A 24114-nucleotide genomic window follows, 5' to 3' on the forward strand; every position below is an offset into this window, starting at 1 on the left:
GGTTTCCTTCCCCAGTCCAAACACATGCGTTGTAAGCTGATTTCCAAATCGTCTGTAGTGTGTGTGTGTGTGTGTGTGTGTGTGTGATTGTGTCCAGAGTGTCCCCCGCCTCGTGCCCCGAGTCCCCTAGGATAGGCTCCAGGCTCCCCGCGACCCTGTGCAGGATAAGCGCTACAGAGAATGGATGGAACGGATGGATGCAGAACATAATTAAAATAATAATAGTTCAAACCATGAACTCACTCACATGACCTCACCATGACGGGCCACTGTAGATCCTGGAGGCGGAGCTAAAGGAATTAATTTTTTTTTTTTTTAATTTTTTAAATCTCTAAAAAAAAGGCCTAACCTTATGTAATGCACCTTTAAAGCTGTAATAGGTGATTTTTTAAATATTTTTACTCATACAAATAACCTGCAAAATAAGTAGAACGTGATTTAAAATAATAATACTAGTACTACTATTAATAATAATAATAATAGTTCAAGCGATGACCTCAAGGAAAAAAAAAAAAAAGTATTATGTGGCTGAGAAATCCCATTTGGAAAACTGATTTCTGGTCCGGAATGCTTGTTTGTGTTTGTATTTTATAGACACTATACTTTCCGGGCCACCCTAGATCCTGTGGGCGGAGCTTTAGGAACATGGGTGGGAACGGTTGTTAGGCTCAAGAAGTTGAAGAAAAAAATCATTTAAATGTCTAAAAAAAAAAAAATGGTCTAATCGTATGTAATACACCTTTAAAGCTGCAATAGGTGATTTTTTAATAATTTTACTATTTACTCATACAAATAACCTGCAAAATAAGTAGAACGTGATTTAAAAATAATAATAATAATAATAATAATAGTTCAAGCGATGACCTCAGGACAATCTAATCTTACATAATGCACCTTTAAAGCTGCAATAGGTAATTTTTTTTATTCTGTACTTGTATAACTTGGAAGATATGTAGTACATGATAAAAAGCAATGGATTAAACCTTAGCAAAAGTTCATTAACTCGGTGAGAAAACCCGTTTGGAAAACCGACTTCCGGTCTGGAGTGCTTGTTTGTGTTTGGATGCACTTCCTGTTAGTCATTTTATTGACACTATGCTGTACGGGCCACTTTAGATCCTGGTGGGCGGAGCTTTGTGAACGTGAGCGGGAATGTGGGAATGGGCTCAAGGAGTAAAGAAAATCATTCAAATATCAAACTCACCCAACTGCCAGAGATTTAATCTTGAAAAAAAAAAAGTCTAATTGCACCTTTAAAAATACACCCGGCTGATTTTGCTAACCTGTTTAAGCGTTTTTAAAAATGTTTGACTTTAGTCTAGATGTGACTAATCGAGGTGTGGAGTCAAATTCAGTGATTCAGATGTGTAACTCAGGTGTGTCCTGTAATAAAAAAAATAAGACACTATGCAATTCTGTATGCATTTTTTCTTTTTTAAGTGCCTCTGAAAACAAAATTGGTGTTTGTACCTGTCTGCTAGTGTTATAGACACCGATAATATACACTAGTATAAAGAAAGAAAAATACACGTTTTGGACGTACGCTTGCTTAAATTTTACTTTAGGGAAAATGATTAAAATTTCTCGATGACTCATCATGTACTAGTGTTGTGTTCATCCAATTAAATGCTCTCTAGAATGTATATGTCCCGCCCCCAGGGGCGTGTCTTGCTCTAGAGTAGCAGCTTGTTATCAGCAAACATGGTCGTGTGTTTTTATTTATTTATTTTATTTTATTTTTTTCTCAGAAATAGTTAATTGAAATTTCTCCCTGAAAACAAAAATCTTTCTTTCTTTCTTTCTTTCTTTCTTTCTTTCTGTCTTTCTGTCTTTCTTTCAGGACAAAATGGCTCCCTCTATAAACCCTTCACTCTTTCTTTGAAACTAACATTTCCAGCCAAGTTGCCTTCGGTTTTGGTCACCAGTACCACATCAAACGTGGTTCGTAATTATGTTTTGTTTTTTTTTGTTTTTTTTTAATTCATTTTGTTCTCAGGAATAGTTGTGTGAAATTTCTCTCTTGAAACACGTTTATGCTGTTTTTAGCAACTTGCGAGGGCTGTGAGGTGACGCAATGTCGCTACCTCAGACTGATCGAGAACGAATTCTGTCTTTATACATCTTTAAGTCTTCTCCGTCAGTAAGAGTTAATAATGTCATGGTACTGTCTCTACCACTCCGATGTCTCCCGGTGATGACATCACTGACGCTCAACTCCAACTCTAACCTGGTGCCCTTGCTCCAGACTAAACCTCAGAGTAAATGTACTACGTTCATACTCTATTCAGCCTGACGGAGGTTTTAGAGCCGGTGCCTGCTGTAGTAGTTTAGTTAACGCTTTGCCCCGCAGTGCCAGCGTGAGTCAGAGCAGCAGCAGAGTGAATCAGACCCGGATGTGGCTTTGCTGAGCCACTCATTTCTGTTAAAGAGTCAGAATACAAGAAGCTCAACGCTCGCCTGGCAAAGAATTTCCTCCAGTGACCAACACAGAGCTGTCACTCAGGGAGGTTGTTTGGGTTATACCACTCCCTTATCACACACACACACACACACAAATATTACTCATAATTTGCAAAACATTAGTGGATCAGAGGTTCTCCATCTTAAATACACATCACAGACAACTTGCCATCAGCAGCTAGGACAAAATAAACTCCCAGAAAGATGAGCATTCACACATCAGACGTATTTTTAACGTAACTCGACATCGAAGTTAACCATTTTTAAAATATTTTCCCAAATGATGCTTCATAAAGACCAAATAAGTGAAATATCCAGGTATAACATTGGCATTGGACTTTTGGAATAAAAAGACACACACACACACACACACACACACACACACACACTCTTCATCCCTATTTCCCTCTGTAGAAAAATGACAATAAGAAATGAAATGAACTAAACAGGGGTGTGGTTACAGGCGTGTAAGACTATATCCTGCTGTATGAGTCACTGGAGCAGCACATCTGGTTCTGTTAAACCCGCCAGATGTCATCCAGAGGCTCGGTCGCCATAACGACTGGTTACAGAGAATCAGATTTAAAGCAAATCTAAGGATCAGCTTTCACTTTATTTCGACATAATCAACAATCGGATTATTTAGAGCTGTTTTAATATAGTACAGTGTGATTCAGTGTTGTACAGTAGCTTTGTTAGGCCACGCCTCTTTTATTAGTACTGACACACACAGAGGCCACGCCTTCTTTCTTAGGACTGACACACACACAGAGGCCACCTTTACTGCAGCTCATACTTACATACATACATACATACACACACACACACACACACACGCAGAAGCCACGACTTCTTCACTAGGACTCAAACCCACACACACATATACACAAACAGAGACCACACCCATGTCTCCTTTACAAGTGCAGTCACACACACAGAGGCCACGCCCACTTTACTAGGGCTGACATATATACATACACACACACACACACAGAGGCCACGCCTCCTTTCTTAGGAACGACCCACAGTCCATGCCTCCTTCACTGTTTATGTCTAGTGTAGGCTAAATAGAGGAGAACTTTTTTTCATTTTAATGATTTATTTGCATACACACACATTACAGACAGAAATCAGAATTACTCTCGAGTTTTAATTCTAACTTGATGTATTGTTGATAAGCAAGAAGAAGAAGAAGAAGAAGAAGAAGTAGAAGAAGGCCTATCTCAATTCTCAGTAAAATGTTCCTTTTGGAAAGCTGGCCAGCGGAAGATCCCAACAGAGCATTTGTCATCATGACACACACTTATCACCGGGACTGCAGAAATGTTTCGCTCAGGAATGTGCAGTATTAGCTGGCTCATGCTTAAAGCCAAGCACAGACTTGACAGTCGGCCTGTAGGGTGGAGGGAGGGAGGGAGCATCGCAGCATGAGAGAGGCCTGCGGCAGGGAGAAGGGTCCTCAAGAACAACCGGTTTATTAGAGTTCAAGGAAACGCAGAAAGGAGGACGCTGGCATCTGGACATCACAACCCGTGATGGAAAACTATACCGTGAATAATAAACAAATAACTGCGTTCCAAAACTGTAGAATTCATCTGTAGATCTTAAATCTCAAATCCGGTACTACGTGAATCAGAGTGGTCTCTAATGATGTCATCTTTACTTACGAACCTTTGAGAAGTAGCTAGTTATCTAGCTTGTGAAGATAATTTTAGCCATGGTAGCGGCAGCTCTTGGTGTAACACCAGCTTAATCAATTAACACACGCTAATTTAATACATCAGATGGGCCTCATTTATCGAACTAGATAGAAACTCTTCATATTCATAAATCTAAATCTAATAAACTCTATTCATAAATCATTTGCAGGAGAATTTACACTAGAAATGTGATATTCATGAAAAGCCAATTAGGTCGAAAAACTTCGTATCCTACAAGAACTCCTGAGTTTGCCTAAATTTAAGTATAACGAGACTCACTAATCTGAAACGTGAACAACTTTCAAATGTATAATTGGTCACAATTTTACTAAAAGATTGATAATTGAGGCCTACTGATAGTAGCAAAATACCAAGCTAGCTATAGCGATTAAACTTTAGCTACTCGCTGACTTCTGCTTGATTACCAGCCAGATAGTTATATTTCTATATGACCTTATTTAGCTAGCTCATTATGGTTAGCTAACATACAGTACTCCAAAGATTTCTCCATGTAGTAACATTCTAGCTAGCTAGCGTATTTAACAGCTGTGGACTAACCAGTGTGAGATGAATATCAACAAGCTTGAATAGATGTAACACTATAACCGTTCTCTCGAATGCATACTAAGTCAAAGTTCAAAAATACATTTGGGGAAAAAAGTGTGTAGTAAGTAGGCGAGTGGTTTATTTGGGATAATAAACACTCCATAATGTTTTCCTTTCTTGATTTAAACATTTTGCACAATGCTAAGGTGAAAATATGTTTAGCAGCATTAGCTGATGGCTCTAGAGAGACCAAACATGTCTTGGCTGATTGACAACGTTTGGTTTAAAGTGTACATTTTATATTTTAGCTTTAATTATTTTCGGTTAAAGGGGAACAGTGGCTTAGTGGTTAGCACCGTTGCCTCGTACCTCCAGGTTTGGGGGATCAAATCCCACCTCCGTCCTGTGTGCGTGGAGTTTGCATGTTCTCCACATGCTTCAGGGGTTTCCTCCAGGTGCTCTGGTTTCCTCCCCCAGTCCAAAGACATGCACTGTAGGCTGACTGGCGTCTCAAAATTGTCCGTAGTGTGTGAATGGGTGTGTGAGTATGTGCGATTGTGCCCTGTGATGGGTTGGCAGCCCGTCCAGGCTCTTCCCCTCCTTGTGTGCTGTGTCCCCTGGCATAGGCTCCAGGCTCCCTACAACCCTGTGAAGGATAAGCGGTACAGAGAATGAATGGATGGATGGATGGATGGATGGATGGATTTTCTGTTAAGTGTCTACTGAGTTTTAGGGGAACAGTGTCAGCCTACAGCGCCCTCTGCTGGCTGAAGAAGGAATCACACCGCGTTAACCACACAGCGCAGTTCCTCATGTTCCCACTAGATGGCGCCAGAGCTTAAAAGATACACAGAGCAGCTGATCATAACACAATGTCTTCATGCAAATAAGAAAAGATGTGAAGTGGTTGTAAAAGTTTACATGCAAAATTACCATAGATACTGTGAACTAAACATATAGCCTAAAAGTATATATACAAACAACACAAAGTTTCAAAAATTATTAAATACTAATGCACCGTTGAGAAAGCGAGACAGAAAACCTTCTGAAGTTGAGCAGAGACAAGCATTATGGGAGATTATGAGAGATTATGGGAGCATTATGGGAGATCATTTGCTTTTTGATTTTTTTTTCCAATTTACTTGCAGTATGTTTTTGAAAATAAAATATTTCAACATGTTTCAATATTTTTGGGTGGCCCTATGGTGGTGGTCCTTTCCATTAATCAGTGGGCTGTAACGATACTCTTCAAGAGTTCTTCAGGAGCTCCTCAGGAGATCTTAGCTTCAGAATATTTCTGATTAAAAAAAAAAAACACTCCTTAAAGTATGAAGGGTTCTCCATAGACCCTTAGGGGTTCTTACAGAGCACACACAGTTCTTACAAAGCCTGTGCCTGGAGAAACCCCTGGTTTAACTAACCAGCCCTTCCTGAGTTTAATCAGGTTAAACACTAAAATATCCAGGACATGGGGCTTCTCCAGAACCTGTGATCCAGAGGGATAATCAATTACCAGAACCTATCAGTTTTTTAGTTTAGTGAGTGAGAGTTAGGAATTGTATTCCTGTTTGGGGTTCTGCAACAATTAAACTTATCTTAATCTTATTGTTACCAAAGAGTTCTTTTAAGGGTAATCTTGTTTTGAACAGCTGACCAACCATCAATTCAATAAAGCATGTGCAAACATAAGACTCTCAGTGATCAGTGCATGTATTAATAGACATATAGCCTCCACCCAAACATTGTTCAACCCCACAGCACAATGAACAGCACAATGAACAGCACAATGAGCAGCACAGTAAAAGGTAAATAGATAAATTGAGTCCAAAAGGCAAGAGCTGTTATGAGTCCATGAGTCCTATAAAGGCACAGATATCCAAATACCATCAATCAGAGTCCACAGCTAAGTAGCAGTCCAACAAAAAACAATAATCCCAGCAAAAAGGAAAAAAGTGTAAAAGAGAGAAAAAAAAAAAACGATCAGTCTCACCCACATTATCTTCTCAGGGATTTCTGGATCCCACCTGCAATGGCACAGGAAAAAGGGAAAAGTAATCCACAGATGATCCCAGACAGAGAAAACGTCCTTGTTCACTGACAAACAGGCCTCAACCCCAGTCAGGTAATCCTCAGGTCAATGGGCTAGATAGGTCTTAAATCCATGGCACTGGAACCCGTGAGAGCAAGGCATTTCCCAGCACCTTTGTTTACCAGCCTCTCAGAGCATGTGCCATCACCTTAACAGTAGATTAGGTCTATATTCCTACTACTTTTATTTCAATTTTATCCTGATCCTGTATCATCATTTATATTTAATTATCTGTAAATACACTCTTAGGAAAAAAAAAAAAGAGTCAAATCTAGAACCTTTAAGGAGAAATTAAGAGTCTTTACCTGTCTAAGGAACACACTGAAGAGCCCTTTTCTAAGAAGAGGTTGTTTACATCTTATTTATTTTTATATGTTTTCTCACAGAATAGGATAGAATTTAAAAAATATATTTTTAATTACAGAAATTGCATTAGAACCCCAAAGGAGTTATATCATCATCCAGTGATATTTATGAGCTTTTCTCCATTAATGAGACCGGAGAAGAGTGGAATTGTATCCCACAGGCTGCTCATATATGTGCATGTAAATAATTCTGAGTAATTCTGTGTAAAATGTATTTTTGTGCTGCATCCTCACACTAGCACACCTGTGTAAGGAATATTGGAATTTATTGTTAGTAGAATAATATTATATTCTAATATTATAATATTTATAATAATATTTTTATATTATTAGCCCAATTTTATCCTTATCCTGTATAATCTTCTTCTTCTTCATAATAATAATAATAATAATAATAATAATAATAATAATAATAATAACAATAATAATAATAACAACAATAATAATAATATCCATATATGGGCATAAACTCTTTGGAAAAAAAAGGTAAAAGCTAGAAACCTTAAAGCTTCTTTGTTTATCCCTCTACACCTTTTATAAAAGTTGAAAAATGTTTAAAAATGTACAAATTAAATTGTTCAAAAATAAAAATGATATATATATTTTTTTAAAAATAGGACAAAGGATTATATTATATCGTCCTCCCTTTTATAGTGTTTATTTTTGAACTTTTCATCATTAATGAGACAGCAGAGAAGAACTGAATTGCATCTCGGATTATTTCTAGAGATAAACAGACTAATTCTATAGAATTCTGTATAAAAGGTACAGGATTTGATGTGAAAGCGCCACATCCGCACATTCCCAGACGTGTGGCAGGAATAAAGCCTGTGAGGAATAATTCTACTCTTATTATAAAATGACGGGAATTGTCTGAGATAGTATTTGAGATAGTATTTGAGATAGTATTTGAGATAATGCTCAGTCTTGAATGTGATTGGAGCACATGACCGCACCGCAGTGAAGGGGCTGGGCGAGAGAGAGAGAGAGAAGGAGAGAGAGAGAGAGAGAGAGAGAGGGACTGATGGTGGATTTGATGAAGACAGCATCTCTGCTCGGGTGAAGCCGGTAATTGCTGGATTTCTGGAGGACTTCTGGAGGATTTCTGGGTCAGACTGACGCGTGGCCGGTGATTTGCCGTGTGCGCAGAGAGACGCGACGCGACGCGATGCGCTGCGCCCCGGGAGCCGCCACCCTGCCGCATCCTCTCTAGCGCTCCGACACCTCGCTTTGTCGGCGTCTCTCATTTCACTCGAGGGGTCGAGGGAGGAAAACCAAAATGTCTCTAAAATCCAAGCAGTGCGAGTCGGTGAAGGTGGTGGTGCGCTGTCGCCCGCTGAGCCGCAAAGAAGAGGCGTCCGGTTATGACAGCATCGTGGATATGGACGTTAAAGTGGGCCAGGTGGCGCTGCGGAATCCCCGAGCGGCTCCCGGAGAACCGGACAAGACGTTCACCTTCGACGCCGTGTACGACGGAGGATCCAAGCAGAGCGACCTCTATGATGAGAGCGTGCGGCCGCTCGTGGACTCGGTGCTCCGCGGGTTTAACGGGACGGTGCTCGCGTACGGACAGACGGGCACCGGGAAGACCTACACGATGCAGGGGGAATGGACGGAGGCCGAGCGGCGCGGCATCATGCCCAGCTCCTTCGAGCACATCTTCACGCACATCTCCCGCTCTCAGAACCAGCAGTACCTGGTGAGAGCGTCATACCTCGAGATCTACCAGGAGGAGATCCGAGACCTTCTGACCACCGATCACAGCAAGCGCCTTGAGCTGAAGGAGAGCCCCGAGTCGGGTGTGTACGTCCGAGACCTTTCGTCCTTCGTGGCTAAGAACGTCAAGGAGATGGAGCACGTGCTGAATGCAGGTAACCGCACGCGGTCTGTAGGTGCGACGGACATGAACGAGCGCAGCTCTCGGTCTCACGCCATCTTTAGCGTCACTGTGGAGTGCAGTCGGCCTGGTCCGGATGGCCGCAACCACATCCGGGTGGGCAAGCTGAACCTCGTGGACCTGGCTGGGAGCGAGCGCCAGAGCAAGACGGGTGCACGTGGTGAGCGACTCAAGGAGGCCACAAAAATCAACCTGTCACTCTCTGCACTGGGCAACGTCGTATCGGCACTGGCTGATGGCCGCGGTGCTCACGTGCCCTACCGTGACTCCAAGCTCACACGCCTGCTCCGGGACTCCCTCGGTGGAAACGCCAAGACCGTAATGGTGGCCACGCTTGGCCCGGCGTCCTTCAACTACGAGGAGACTCTGACCACCCTGCGCTACGCCAACCGCGCCAAGAACATCAAGAACGTCCCGCGTGTCAATGAGGATCCCAAGGACGCGCTGCTCCGGGAATTCCAGATGGAGATCGCCAGGCTCAAGGCACAACTCCACCAACGTGGCATGCTGAGTGCCAGGAGGAAGAGGAGGCTCAACAAAAGCACAGACCACGAGGTGAATGAGGATGATGATGATGAAGAGGATGAAGAGGAAGGCGAAGACGATGGTGATGAGGAGAAGTTGGAAAAGGAGGCACAGGAGTTCATGAAGGAGCAGCAGGAGAAGCTGGAGCAAGAAAAAGAGGCCATCATGGACGATAGGTCGCTGGTGGCTGAGGAGAAACAGAAGCTCCTGGAAGAGAAAGAAAGGATGATGGGAGATCTGAAGAAGGAGCAGGAGGCCACTGCGCTCCTCACCGCCAAGTTCAAGGTGTGTGCGTGTGTGTGTGCAGTTTCTTTGAGAATATGTATGGCATATTTATATGTATGTTTGTGTCCAGGTTAAGGTGTGTTTAAATGGAAGAAGTTCAACACTGTTGCTAAGCAACTGCCAAATATGGACACCAAGCATAAGCTAGCTAAAAAATAAGTTTTTGCGATTTAGCTAGCTAGCACCTGGGAGGTCAATCAGAATCATCTGAAACATATACATGTTCCTCAAAGGTGTTACTAAATTAATCAATTTCGAATTGTGGCAAAAAAAAATCTCGTAAACACGGTGAAAACATCTGAACACCTCAGTAGATCCTGGTACTTCATGGAGGCGGTACGTAAGTTAGATTAATTAGATGCATGTCGAGTACACGCCCTTACGTGCACGATGAGTATTTAATATAATATACTTTCACAGATTTCTTAAAAAACTAAAGAGTAAACTTCTAAAATTTGAATGAGAATATCTACAACACGCAATTCACTGCTCCAGAGACCCGTATACCAATAATGACATTTAAATTAAATAATCGATTTATTATTTATCTAATTAAAGTCTACAGAGCTTGTAGACAGAATTTTGCACTTCCTTGTGGCTTTTACAGAAAACGTGTGTCCAAGTGTCCTCAACAAGCACCTTACTAATGTTTACATGAAGCTTACACCATATAATTTACAGTCGATATGAAGATTAACATAGCAAAATGCTTAAACCCGAGAGAGAGAGAGAGAGACAGAGGGAGAGAGAGAGAGAGAGAGAGAGAGATTTTAGCCTTGAAAAATGATTCTTAATCTATAAAAAGCTGATGAAAGTGGGTTATAGTTTAATATAGGACACGCTGTATCAGTATCACTGTATCAGGGTGATATCAGTAACTCCACTTCATCACACCACCTTGTCATTGATTATTTTCCTTTAATAGCACAACACGAAGTGTTTTATTACTGACAGCAAGGTAGTGGATATTAGCAGCTTGGTACAGCAAATAAAAGAACGTAATTAAATTCTTTTATTAAAAAGAACTTAATTAATTAGCACATTAAGGGTGCATAATATGTAAAAATAAATAAATTAGGAATAATTTGTCACTTTTACACACACACTCACACACACACAAATACAAACAGGAAGTGTGGTCCTTATAGTGGCATTACCCTCCTGGTGTAGCTGTTGTTTATCGAATCATTACTGGTTTAGCGTTTCCTTGGTGTGGTGTGAGTGTAAGCTGTGTACGAGTCTGTGTCTGTGTGCGTGTGAGTATAAGGTGTGTGTGTCTGTGTCTGTGTGTGCGTGTGAGTGTGGTGTGAGTGTAAGGCCTGAGTGTAATTTGTGTGTGTGTGAGTGTAGTGTGAGTACAAGGTGTGAGTGTAAAGGTGTGTGTGTGTGTGTGTGTGTGTATGTGGTGTGAGTGTAAAGGTGTATGTGATTGTGTGTTTGTGTGTGTATGTGTGTGTATGTGTGTAAGGTGTGAGTGTAAAGGTGTGTGTGGTGTGAGAGATGAAGGGAAAATGGAAGCTTTAATGTCATATTTTCTACACAGCCTTAAAAAGGCAGCCATTTGTGCTGAAGTGGCTGTTCTTGTAAATGGCACTTGCAGTATGTCCTCTCTAATCATGGCGGCTAGTATTCTCTTGGCTGTGTGTGTGTGTGTGTGTGTGTGTGTGTGTTTGTGTGTTGAGGGGGGGAGGGGAGGGGAGGGGAAGTAATAAACTGAAGGCCAAGCCATGAGCACATTCTTCCACAAGTTTGTGTTTACAGTTCTCATTGGATGGCATCGGGGTCTGTCTACCAATCATGATAAACGACTCATACTGTTTTACTGTCTGCAGTTAGCCAATCAGATTGCGGTTACCGGGCGGAATAATCGTGGTTCACTAAGAGGTCATTAAGGTATTGATCAGTGCTAAAAGCTGTACATTCTGTGGTATTAGTGTGTAATGTTCGCATACGATATAAACATAAGGTGTGTGTGTGTGTGTCTAATGTTCAATCCATTTAGCCTTTACACTTCAGACCACACACCAATGGGCGTGTCTTGGAGTATGACAGAACAGTTGGGCAGGACAGAAAAAGATGGACGTGTCTTTGAGCAGGACAGAAAAAGATGGACGTGTCTTTGAGCAGGACAGAAAAAGATGGACGTGTCTTTGAGCAGGACAGATGGACGTGTCTTTGAGCAGGACAGAAAAAGATGGACGTGTCTTTGAGCAGGACAGAAAAAGATGGACGTGTCTTTGAGCAGGACAGATGGACGTGTCTTTGAGCAGGACAGATGGACGTGTCTTTGAGCAGGACAGAAAAAGATGGACGTGTCTTTGAGTGGGACAGAAAAGATGGACGTGTCTTTGAGTGGGACAGAAAAGATGGACGTGTCTTTGAGCAGGACAGATGGACGTGTCTTTGAGCAGGACAGAAAAAGATGGACGTGTCTTTGAGTGGGACAGAAAAGATGGACGTGTCTTTGAGTGGGACAGAAAAGATGGACGTGTCTTTGAGCAGGACAGATGGACGTGTCTTTGAGCAGGACAGAAAAAGATGGACGTGTCTTTGAGCAGGACAGAAAAAGATGGACGTGTCTTTGAGCAGGACAGATGGACGTGTCTTTGAGCGGGACAGAAAAGATGGACGTGTCTTTGAGCAGGACAGAAAAAGATGGACGTGTCTTTGAGCAGGACAGAAAAGATGGACGTGTCTTTGAGCAGGACAGAAAAAGATGGACGTGTCTTTGAGCAGGACAGATGGACGTGTCTTTGAGTGGGACAGAAAAAGATGGGCGTGTCTTTGAGCAGGACAGAACAGATTGGCAGTAATAGACTGTCGCCAAATGTCTTTTTCAGGGTCATCAGTTAAAAGTGTACTCATTAGCGGTGCGTCCTCAACCTCGTACATTTGACTGTAGTATACTCTACACTAGCATTTTGCTGTAAAGTGTCGATCTTGGGCTGGAGGAGGCTCGTGGCCTATGGTCAGGAGATGCGATGCTCCCAGATGATTTTAAGTAGTGTGTGAATTTTTACCTAAATTAGTTGAGCTTGCCTTTTTTAAGAAAAGAAAAGAAAGTAGTATTTGGGCAAGCTTTCCTTGCTGATGCTAGCTTCGACTGTTGCATGCACATCAGAGGCGTAGCTTGGGCCAGGGACGCCCAACGCCCCTGAAATATTTTCCAGTTCCAAATGCCTAAGCTAACATTGGTGATGCTTGGCTTGTTAGGAAAACCCACAGGGGATAAAGCAATCACTTGGTTTACGAACACAAGGCTGAAGTGAGGAATATTTAGGGTGAGGGGAAAGAGAGAGAGATGCAGGGAGGAAGGGGAAGGGAGCAAAAGACGGGAGCAGGGAGAACAGAGATGTTATCATAATGCTCTATAAATATCCAGCATGCCGGACGCCTGGCACTCGTTTCCTGACAGGTGATGACTCATCGCTGCCTCATCCTGACAGAAACGCTCTCGACCAATCACAGCACAGACAAGAAAACAAAACAGGAAACTCATCAGCAGGACACTGATGAGGAAAAGGAGGCTGATATGCTGCAGCTTAAAATGCCATAATGTGTTTTAAAGACACACACACAAACACACACATTGTTATCACGCTTCCTGTCTCCCCTTTTCCTTAATTATACTTCACAACAACGTGTGTGTGTGTGTGTCTATCTTTGTCTTCATCATCTCTCCACTGTCCCAGCATGCATCACTGCTCCCTTGAAATATTGATGAGTCAGCGTCTGCTCTTCCCGTCCAATGGGCTCCCGGTTCATACGCATACATAATGAGCACGTCTCATCCCCAGTCACAGTTGCTATGGCAACGTGCACAAAGGGGGGCTGGATTTATAGGTCCTACTGAATAATGCCTCAGTGCACAGTCACACATTCGTCTGTGTGTGTGTGTATGTGTGTGTGTGTGTGTGTGTGTATAGAGAGAAGCTCAGCTGGTGTAAACCCCTCAGGCGTACATTCTATTTTAAACGCTGGCATTTTATTTTCTCCTCTCACTGTCTCTTGCTCTTTTTTCTTTCGCATTCGTAGCTATTACTTCCTGGTATCACTGACAAAATCTGAAACATACACAGATAAGAAATCACAAACGTAACAAATAAATTTGACAAATGACAACAATGACACAAGACACACATATAAGTTTTTTATTAATATTATATTATGTTATATCAAAGTGGTTAAATATGTAATTGTTCGTGTGTTTAGTATCCATTTGCGTTCTTGGTTCTGAACTAGATCTACGACGCTAATGTTACTAATAAGCAGTGGAAGATTACAGCGTTTGGTTTAGCATCATGCCTAATAATCTCAACATAAACCCAACAGACACCATATATAAACCGCATTTATACCACAGCGCTGTTGTATTCTGGATTCTGATTGGTCAGAAAGTTTATATTAAAAGGTTTATATTAATGTCCATGTTCTGATATGTTATCGTTTCCATAGTAACACATCATTCACCCACTAATAATAAACAGATTTAAAAAAAAAAAAAAAAAGTGTGTTCATTGATATGAAGTCTGTAAGGAGTCTCCAGTGTCAGAGGTAAAGGTGTAACTAAGTTTTTCGACATCATCAGGACAGAGGAGTTTACACTTTGCGGTTTCTAGATAGCATGACAAGCTGCGTTTTTTTTTTTTTTTTTTTACAGCTTCAAGTGAGGTACTAACTTGTCTCACGGATGTTCCACAATTAATTAAATTAAATTACGTTTAATTTCCTCTTTAAATGTAACTATTAATGGATAAAAGTGCTGTTCTTTAATACTTGGAAAATTGTCGTTGTTGGCAAATTGCTATGATGTAGGAGGAATAATGCACTACTGTTAATGGAAAATAATCAACTTGAAGGTGGTTACAGTAACACAGCTTCATCACACCAACTCATCACTGATTATTTTCCCATAACAGCATGCGCCCAAGTGTTTTATTCCAACACAAACCCTACAGATGACCTGTATTAACATCAGCGGGTGGATGAACTGAGCAGGATGTTTGCCTGTATATCTGTCCTTGCTCACGTCTCTGTCATCACAGTGATCTAATTACCGCTGACTCAATACGTGTGTGTGTGTGTGTGTGTGTGTGTGTGTGTGTGCTGGGGAAGTGGCAGTTGATTTGAGTTAGCTATAGATCAATTCTCTATCTCTCTCTCTCTCTCTCTCTCTCTCACTCGCTCTAATGTATATAACAGGGTGTGGCTGATGGGAATCTGTGTGATCTTTGTGTGTGTGTGTGTGTGTGTGTGTGTGTGTGTGAAAATATTTTTCCTTATATATCCCATAGCTCTGACCCAGTACAGTTTCTCTCTCTGCTTTGTTAGGATTTTAAATCAGTCACACACGCACACACATACGCACACGCAAACACACACACACACACACACACACACACACACACACACACACACACACACAGAGCGACACTCTCATCTCTAGTTTTTCTGCTGGCTACAGAAATATAACAGCTCCAAATATATCACAGAGAGTTATTGTGTGTGAGTGCTGGCACTGTGTGTAAGCGTTTTTTGTGTGTGTGTGTTAGCTAACAAGATGAATAATTGCTTTATTGTTGCTGGGAAAAATGTGTAACCAGAACAGTGATTTCTTTCATCTTTGCATCTCGTGTGTCTGTGTGTGTTTGTGTGTGTATGTGTGTGTGTCTGTGTGTGTCATTCAGATACTGCCACAGATCATGAAAGCATGGGTAATTCTGAAGCGTGGGACAAACAGGAAGTGACTCCTTGATGTGGTCCTGTGCCAATTCTTAGAAGTGGGATAGGGAAATTTCTTGAGCCATTCAGGACTCAGATGTGTGTGTGTGTGTGTGTGTGTGTGTATATAGTATACATAGTCCACTAACTATACAATACTTCAGATTGATATGAATAGTCCTCAGGAGCGGGGCTACCACCACTGTTTGTTGCCGATTGGTTATGTGCTCCCTATTCTATACAGGCTACACTAACCTCTGAAATCTGTGTGTGTGTGTGTGTGTGTGTGTGTGTGATGTAAAATTGTAAAATACTTGTCTGCACTGGCCCTGATGTTGCCCTGTCTCCTTGGTTGCTAGGCAATGGAGAGTAAGCTTCTGGTTGGGGGAAAGAACATCATTGATCACACCAATGAGCAACAGAAGATGCTGGAACAGAAACGACAAGAGATTGCAGAACAGGTATAACACGCACTCTCTCACACACACACACACACACACACACACACACACGCGCACACACACACGCACACACACACAAAAGTAAACACAATGTCTGAAAGATATAATCTGAGCACAACAGTCACTCGCACTGGCAAAATCAGGGAGAAAAATCACGTGCATTGCTGACCTTCTTTATACTTCATGTGTGTGTGTGTGTAGACGCGTAAAGAGCGAGAGATGCAGCAGCAGATGTTAATTCAGGATGAGGAGACGGTGGAGCTGAGAGAAACGTTCACGTCTCTGCAACAGGAAGTGGAGGCAAAAACCAAAAAACTCAAAAAGGTGAGACTAATATACGTCACAAGTGCCCTTTGAGAAGTGCCCTACAACTATTGCCCTATGATAACTGCCCTATAAGTGCCCTAAGTCAATACATTGTCACCCCTACGCCACACACACACACACACACACACACACACACACACACACACATTTTTACTTTGTGTTTCCTAACTTGTCTGTTCCCTCTCTGCTCCCTTTTAAATCCTGACCCCTGAACTTTGACCCCTGGACCACACCCTTGACCCCTGAGGACACATTTTCTCCCCTTTTATCAGTACAAAAAGGTTTGTCCGTTTTTAAACTTCCACAGTCTGCGACTGCACCGTCGACGCTGATGCTAATGCTAGCTCCAACGCTAATGCTAACCTCCTACTGCTCACCTCTTTTCTTAGACCATATCAACACAGTACAGTTAGCTGAGTGTAGTTAGCATGAAATCCAATGCTAATCTGCTAATCTGCAGTACAGTTTCCTCCTAATCTACATCATAATCTGTCATAGAAAATCAACAAGAAGCGTTTTTCTTCAGCTCTCTGACAAAATGGCTGCCGTGCGTGTCACACATCTCGGACTGGCTAACTGAAAAGAATAATCGTTAGCATGGACGCATTGTTGCTTTACTGCTTCTGGCTTGTCTGAAATGTTTTAGTTAAAAGTTGAAGAATTGTTATTCTGCTTTACATTTTTTTATTGGATATAATGGATGGGGAAAGAAAAGTTATCCATATTACCTCAGAGTCACTTTGAAGAATCTTTCTAGAGAGTGTTCCCCATGAAAATACACCATTAACTGCCTCTCTAAACTCCGCCCCCTCCTTCTACCCCCAAGCCCTGCACTACCTGGCTGACCTTTGCCCTCTAACCCCATCACCAGGCCCATAATGACTTCTCACCTCTGACCTCCTAACCCCTGCAGCGTGAATACAGCGCTCTGATTGGCTGCGGCTCAGGGGATGACCTCTTCTCTCCTCACTGTAACACTGATCAGATCTGTCACTCACTGCATGAAGCTGGAAAAATGACGAATGGATGGATAGATACTGTATATGATGGTTTAGATAGTATGATGGATGGATGGATGGAAAAATTGATGGATGAGGGATGGAAGGAATAATGGATGAATGGATAAATAGATAGATGGATGGATGGGTTAAAGGATGAATGGATAGATGGATGGATAGATGAAATACAGATAGAGTTGAAGAGATGAAGTTTTTTTAAATTGTAGCTAGATTAAAGCGTGGATGGAAGGATGAAAGGATGGCTGGATGGCTGGATAGATGAAATACAGATGGGGCTGATGGGATGGGTTTATTTAATTTATAGGTTTAGATAAACAGTATGATGAATGGAACAATGGGGATGGATGGATCAGAGGATGGATTGATGAAAGGATGGAGAGATGGATGGATGGGTGAACTGGTTAAGGGATAGAGTAAAGTATAGATAGATTAATGGATGGATAGATGGGTTAAGGATGGATGGATGGATGGATGGATGAACTGGTTAAGGGATGGAGTAAAGAATGGATGGATTAATGGATGGATAGATGGATTAATTAATGGGTTAAGGGATGGATGGATGGATGGATGGAGAATACAGATGGGCTGAATGGGATTGGTTTCGTATATATGTATATTTGTAGATTTATATACTATATAGTATGATGGATGGACAGATGGATCAATGTATTGTATAAAGGATGGATAGATAGATAGATTGATCAGATGATGGATAGATGGATTTAAAGATGGATGGAGAATGCTTCCCTCGTAAAATACAGATAAATACAATATCTCTGGAAAGATCAGAAAGGAAAGATGGATACCTGAATGGATGGAAGGATGGATGGAAGGATGGATGTGGGAAAGATTGGATGGGTTGTGGAATGTATTCATAGATATTTGAGGGTTTGTACTGATGGATGAATAAACAGATAGATGGATAGAAGAGTGGATGAATGTGTGGTGAAGGTTGAAGCGAGGAACGTAATGAATGGATGAAGGGAAGGTGAAGGTTTGAGAATGTAAGAGACCAGCTGGGGGTAGATTATGGGATGTGGTTGCTTGGGAGACCATCTGTGATTGGCCCACTTCTGCATAATTGAATGTTCTAATCTTGTTGCTGTGGGCAACAGAGTGGCAGATTGGACATCAGGATCTTCTGTCATCTCACTGTTGTCTATCTATCTATCTATCTATCTATCTCTCTCTCTCTCTCTCTCTCTCTCTCTCTCTCTCTCGCTCTCTCGCTCTCTCTGTTTAAAGCTGTACGCTAAGCTGCAGTCGGTGAAAGCCGAGATTCAGGATGTGAACGACGAACACGTCAGAACCAGACAGGAACTGGAGCAGACGCAGAATGAGCTCACAAGAGAACTCAAGTTCAAGTGAGGGCACACACACACACGCACATGCGCGCGTGCACACACACACACACACGCACATGCGCGCGTGCACACACACACACACACACACACACACACCATTATGTAAACTATTACAGTATGTACTGACCCGCAAGTAGTGTGTCTCTGATCTTTATCTATTTGTGTGTTTGTGTATCTGTGTGTGTGTGTGTGTGTGTGCGCGTGTGTGTGCGCAGGTACCTCATCATCGAGAACTTCATCCCTCCGGAAGAGAAGAACAAGATCATGAACCGTCTTGTGTTTGATGTCGACGAAGACCAGTGGAAATTCCAACCTCTCGTTCCTGCTGAGAAGTGAGTGACCTTTGCTCTTTGACCTGGAGTGACCTTGACTTTTATGTGACCTCAATTTCTTCGTGGATGCGTGTGCATGGATGCGTGTGACGTGCGACCACGGGTTCATACACGTGTGAGTGTGTGTGTGTGTGTGTGTGTGTGTGTGTGTGTGTGTTAAAGCCACACGTTTGGCTTTCTAAAAAGGAAAAATAATAGGAAAAAAAAAATCAGGGTTCATCTGGATCATACAGTGTGTGTCTGTGTAAGTGTGTGTGTGTGTTTGTGTGTGTTTAGTTAGTGAAAAAGTCACACAATGTTCCTCTAGCCATGTTTTGTGTTTTGTTATAGAGTGACAAGGCAAATGTAGCTAACGAGTAATGGAGGCTCATGGCTACCAGTTTAGCATCAGGCGTGTCTCAAATCGTCACACGCTCTCCTCGAAGACCTCACAAGGTCTCACTGTTCTTCACACAGACAGCTGAGAGAACAGAAGGGCATTCAGGAGGAAAATACATGCGTTTACTCATTTACACACACACACACACACACACACACACACACACTAATGGTGTTTTTCTTGTCACTAGAATTTGTGTGTTGCTTTTGTCCAGGCAATGATCCTTCTCTTTCCCTCTCTCTCTCTCTCTCTCTCTCCCTCTCTCAGTAAGTTTACTCAGATGAAGAGGAGACCCGCCTCCGCCGTGGGCTACAAGCGGCCCATCAGCCAATATGCCAGGGTTGCCATAGCGATGGGAGCCAATTCCAGATACAGGGTACGTTTATAGAAATGAGATGAGAAAATAAAGGAGTAAAAAAAAAAAAAAAGGTGCTAAGGTGCTACACATCTGTATATCTTGCCTTTTTCTTCTTTATACTATTATAGTGTTTTATGTCAGTGGTAATAGACCTGTTTGTTGTATTTTTACTCCAGGCTGAAAACATCATGCTTCTGGAGCTGGATATGACTCCGCCCACTCTGTTTCAAATGGACTTCCCAAGGGCGGGGTCAGAGACGGAGCCAAGCCGAGACGTGCAACTGGACAACGCATCGTACAGGGAGAAAGTAGCAGCCAGTCGGGTCAAGAAATCTCAGTCCTGGTCAGTGTGACATTCTTTCAGCTATCAGTTTAGCATCATGAGCGCGTTTGAGTTTGAACCCTTCCGCATACGTGAGCTCACAGACGCCCACAATTGGCTAGTGTCTCTGCGATTGACAGGAGAGAGAGAGAGTATTCCCCTCCCACCCACAGAGCATGGCCAGTTTTGCTCCATAGGACTCACATCTGGGATTCAAACTTTTCGAATTGCGTCCTTGGTTAAAAATTGGTTAGTTTGTTTCGTAGAACGAAACATCTGTCACTGATGCAGATTCTTACAGGGAATCTCATAGTTCTCAGCAGATTTTGAAGTTTAATTGGCGCCAAACTGGAGGCTATAAACCTCTTGGTATTGTTATATTAGCAACAATGCTTTAGTGCCAAATTATAGAAGGTGACTTGGGACAAAGAACATAGCTATTTGAGTACATTTTGGGTAAGAAGGAGAATTTGGTACCTTTGCCAGAACGCATCTCAATAGGTTAAAGTTATTCCCGTGTGAAGAACACATGTTGTGAAAGTGTCAGTTGGGTTAAAACACACAGACACACACACACACATAGATTGTATATTTTGAAAATTTGGGTTAACTACATTATTGTTATTAAGGTCTGACATTAAAGCAGTAATCTGGGATTAGGAAGATTTGGTATTAGGCATTGTTAAGTGTTTGACCAAGCCTCTTTATGACTAATCACCCATTATCTCTTATTAAGATGTTTTTGAACCTATACTACTCACCTGTCTCATGTTAATGACATCACTTCCTGTCTTATATGCACAGGTGCCAGGCTGCACGGCCCATGTCTTCCTCGAGCTCGGCGCTCTCCCTGTCATCCTCAGGGTCCAACGGCCTGGCACACCCTGTCAGCGCCGCCATGGCAACCGCCCACCAATAAGATGCCAAGGAGAACATCTTTGTCCCTTCTTTGATCCACCAATGAGGGATGAGTGACTCGTCCCACCTCCTTTTTGCAGCATTAAAATGGTGGCCTTGTTCAAGACGCTTAGACAGAGAAAGACATGCTGTAGAGAGGATGAATTATAGCACGAACTTGCATCCTTCCTTTATTTATTCCTTCCTTATTCCTTTTCTTAAAATCTGATCTCTCAATTTCAGCCATGACCAAATGAGTTCTGGTTAATATAGATTCAGTTTTGCATTCACATCCATTCATTAGAAACTGTTTCCACCATGAAATCTGTTAAAACATCAGTTTTCGTTGCCTTTTTAAGCTTGAACAAGTTTCAATATGCTTACTACTGAAAAACAAAGGTCCTATAAATGGTCTTCAGCTGGAAAATAACGCCTGGGAAATAATCCTAAAGCCATCCTGGTCTACTGAAGAGGAAATTAGAGGAACGCCACTTCCTGTGCGATCTACTGTATAGAAAAGAGCCGGAAAAGACAGACAGATGGATGAAGACGAGTGCAGACGTCTTTCTTTCGTTCTCCGAGCTCTGCTTGCATGTTGTACTGTGTGTTTGTTTCAATGTTTGTAATTCTGATCAGGGTTTATGGAAAAGGGTCTGGATTCCATTGGCCGGATCAAAATGGCCAATAATGTGGGTGTGGTCTATGTGCAGAATTAGAAATGGTAGAATCGACACTGTTGTGTGGTCGTTTTGGCTGGTACCAAAAACAAAACTGATTTTGTCGTAATATCACACATATACAATATTGGTGACGGTTCTGTAGCTTACAATGAGAAAAGATTTCCTAGCAAGCATTCATTCGATTTTCATTTTTACATCCCAGTTAGCACAACCAGTTAAATTATTTTAGACTGTTAATTACAAAAGATTTTGCATGAGCTAAGTTTCCAGTAATGAGCATAATGCGAGAGATAAAATAACCTAAACGATTTCAATTTAACGATTAAAAAGGTTTAGATAAAGTTTACGTAAAGTTGACAAAGTATACCTATGGCTTACGTAAGTTTTAGGTATGCTTTATGTAAGGTTCCTGTAAGGGTTGTGTAAGGTTTGTAGAAGGGCATTTACGCAAGATTTACGTACAGTTCACGTTAGTTTATGTAAGATTTACGTAAGGTTTACGTGAGGATTAAGTCAGGTTTACCTAAGATTTACGTACGGTTTACAGCAGGTTTACACAAACTTTATGTAAGGTTTGTATTTGGCTTCTATTTGTAACTTATGAAAATTGCTTAAGGTTTACGTAAAGTTTACATAAGCTTTAGGTAAGTTTTATGTAAGGTTACGTAAGAAATATGTAAGCTTTACCTAAGGTTTACTTAAGATTTACGCATGCTTTACGTGAGGTTTATGTAAGGTTTAAGTAAGGTCTATGTCAGGTTTTCATAAGCTTTATCTAAGGCTTGTGTAAGGTTTCTGAAAATTACTTAAGGTTTACATAAAGTTTACCTAAGGTTTATGTACAATTTGCGTAGAGTTTACGTAAGCTTTATATAAGGTTATCGTAAAGCTTATGTAAGGTTTGTGTAAGGTTTACACAAGGGTATGTAATGTTTATGCAAAGTTTCCACAAGGATTATTTTTTTACATAGGTTTTACATAGTTTTTTTTTTTTTTTTTTTTTACGTAAGGCTTTACATAATGATGTCATTTCCTGCAAAAAATATACTCACATAAGGTTTGCATAAATTAAGAAAATTTGCATTCGATATAATTCCACCAAGAATTTCATATATATCGCAAATTGTGTCCATATTTTTTTTGTTCGACTTTTCTAACTCTAACTTTTCCATTGCATACATTCTTTTGGGATAAAAAGGTTAAATGTTTTTTTGGTCTTGTCCCTCTGTTGGAACCTTTCCGAAGAACCCTTAAGGAACCCGTAAATGTCCTGAGGCTCGTGATTAGAGATCAGGCTGCATGGTTTGGAGTGTTTGAATGGTTGGCGTGAAGGCAATAAAACATTTAGAGTTTGTTTATCAGGTTCATTTGGATTCAGAATACATGAAGGTTATGGGACTCTGTTGGTTTAAATATCCTGTATTTGCAAAATGTGTCTTTCCACCATTTTTAATTCCATTTTGCAGGTTTGCATACGCTTTTAAGTTACTGTTCATATATAATATATGGAGAGGAGTGCAAGACTAAAGCCAAGTGCACACATACTTGTATACACGCACACATACATAATTAGTTCTCACACTGGACTTTGCTTGGACACACCTAACCTAAAGCGTCCACGCCCACCTACCTGACTCTAACTGTATAGATGCATAAGGACTGAATATTTGCGTGTGTTCAAATCGTGACTGTACGATGAAACTACTAAATAAAAACGAGAAACCCTGTCCGCTGACCTGGTTTTGTTAATCTTGTATGTCTAATGTTTTAGCGCTAGTTTTAACACTACCCTTGTGGCCACTTGCAGCACAAAGGTAGCAATGAGACGATGTTTCAACAGCACAACACCAGACCGTAACAAGAATAAGAAAAAAGAGAGAGTAATGCTGGTTTGCTAACCAGTGAGCTCGCTAGCTAGCATGCAGCTGGCTTGCTAGGATTTATCAGGATTATCCCATGTGCAGTTGTACAAGTGTTGGCTACATTAAACAATTTCAATGCAAATTAAATGCTATACTTTTGAAATATTCATTATTTGAATTCCTTATTTATACAGCACACTTTTAGTCAAAGTGCTGCACAACAGAATCTAATAAATTCTGCAGTTGTCCATCTTGGGACTCCCTGAAATGTTTTATGTTTAATTCTTACATCAGAGTATTTTCCTAATAGAAACTTATGGAATGAGAAACGTGCCACTATAATCTGAATTTATTCAGACTCAAATCTGAGTTTTATTTGAAGTTGTGGATTTCTAAGTTTTTTTAGTTGAATTACATCAAATTAAAATCGTATTCCATGGCTTGAATGTGTGTGCAAGGTTTCTAATTCAATTATATAATATTATACAAGGTGTAGAAATATAAATTCAGTTCATGGTGGCACGA

The 24114-nt window shown here is 41.3% G+C and overlaps 1 protein-coding gene across 1 annotated transcript; it reads left to right on the forward strand.

Moving 5' to 3' along the window:
- The first annotated feature begins 8139 nt into the window (after positions 1–8139).
- LOC113529258 (kinesin-like protein KIF3C) lies at positions 8140–23454 on the forward strand. Its single transcript, XM_026918323.3, has 8 exons — positions 8140–9867; positions 15948–16049; positions 16251–16373; positions 18641–18759; positions 18975–19091; positions 19738–19846; positions 20005–20171; positions 20955–23454. Exons 1-8 carry the CDS (start codon positions 8440–8442, stop codon positions 21067–21069), a joined length of 2280 nt encoding a protein of 759 aa, XP_026774124.1. The 5' UTR covers positions 8140–8439; the 3' UTR covers positions 21070–23454.
- The last annotated feature ends 660 nt before the right edge of the window (positions 23455–24114 follow it).

Source organism: Pangasianodon hypophthalmus, chromosome 30 (genome assembly GCF_027358585.1).
Source record: "Pangasianodon hypophthalmus isolate fPanHyp1 chromosome 30, fPanHyp1.pri, whole genome shotgun sequence".
In the NCBI taxonomy this organism is placed as follows: Eukaryota; Metazoa; Chordata; class Actinopteri; order Siluriformes; family Pangasiidae; genus Pangasianodon; species Pangasianodon hypophthalmus.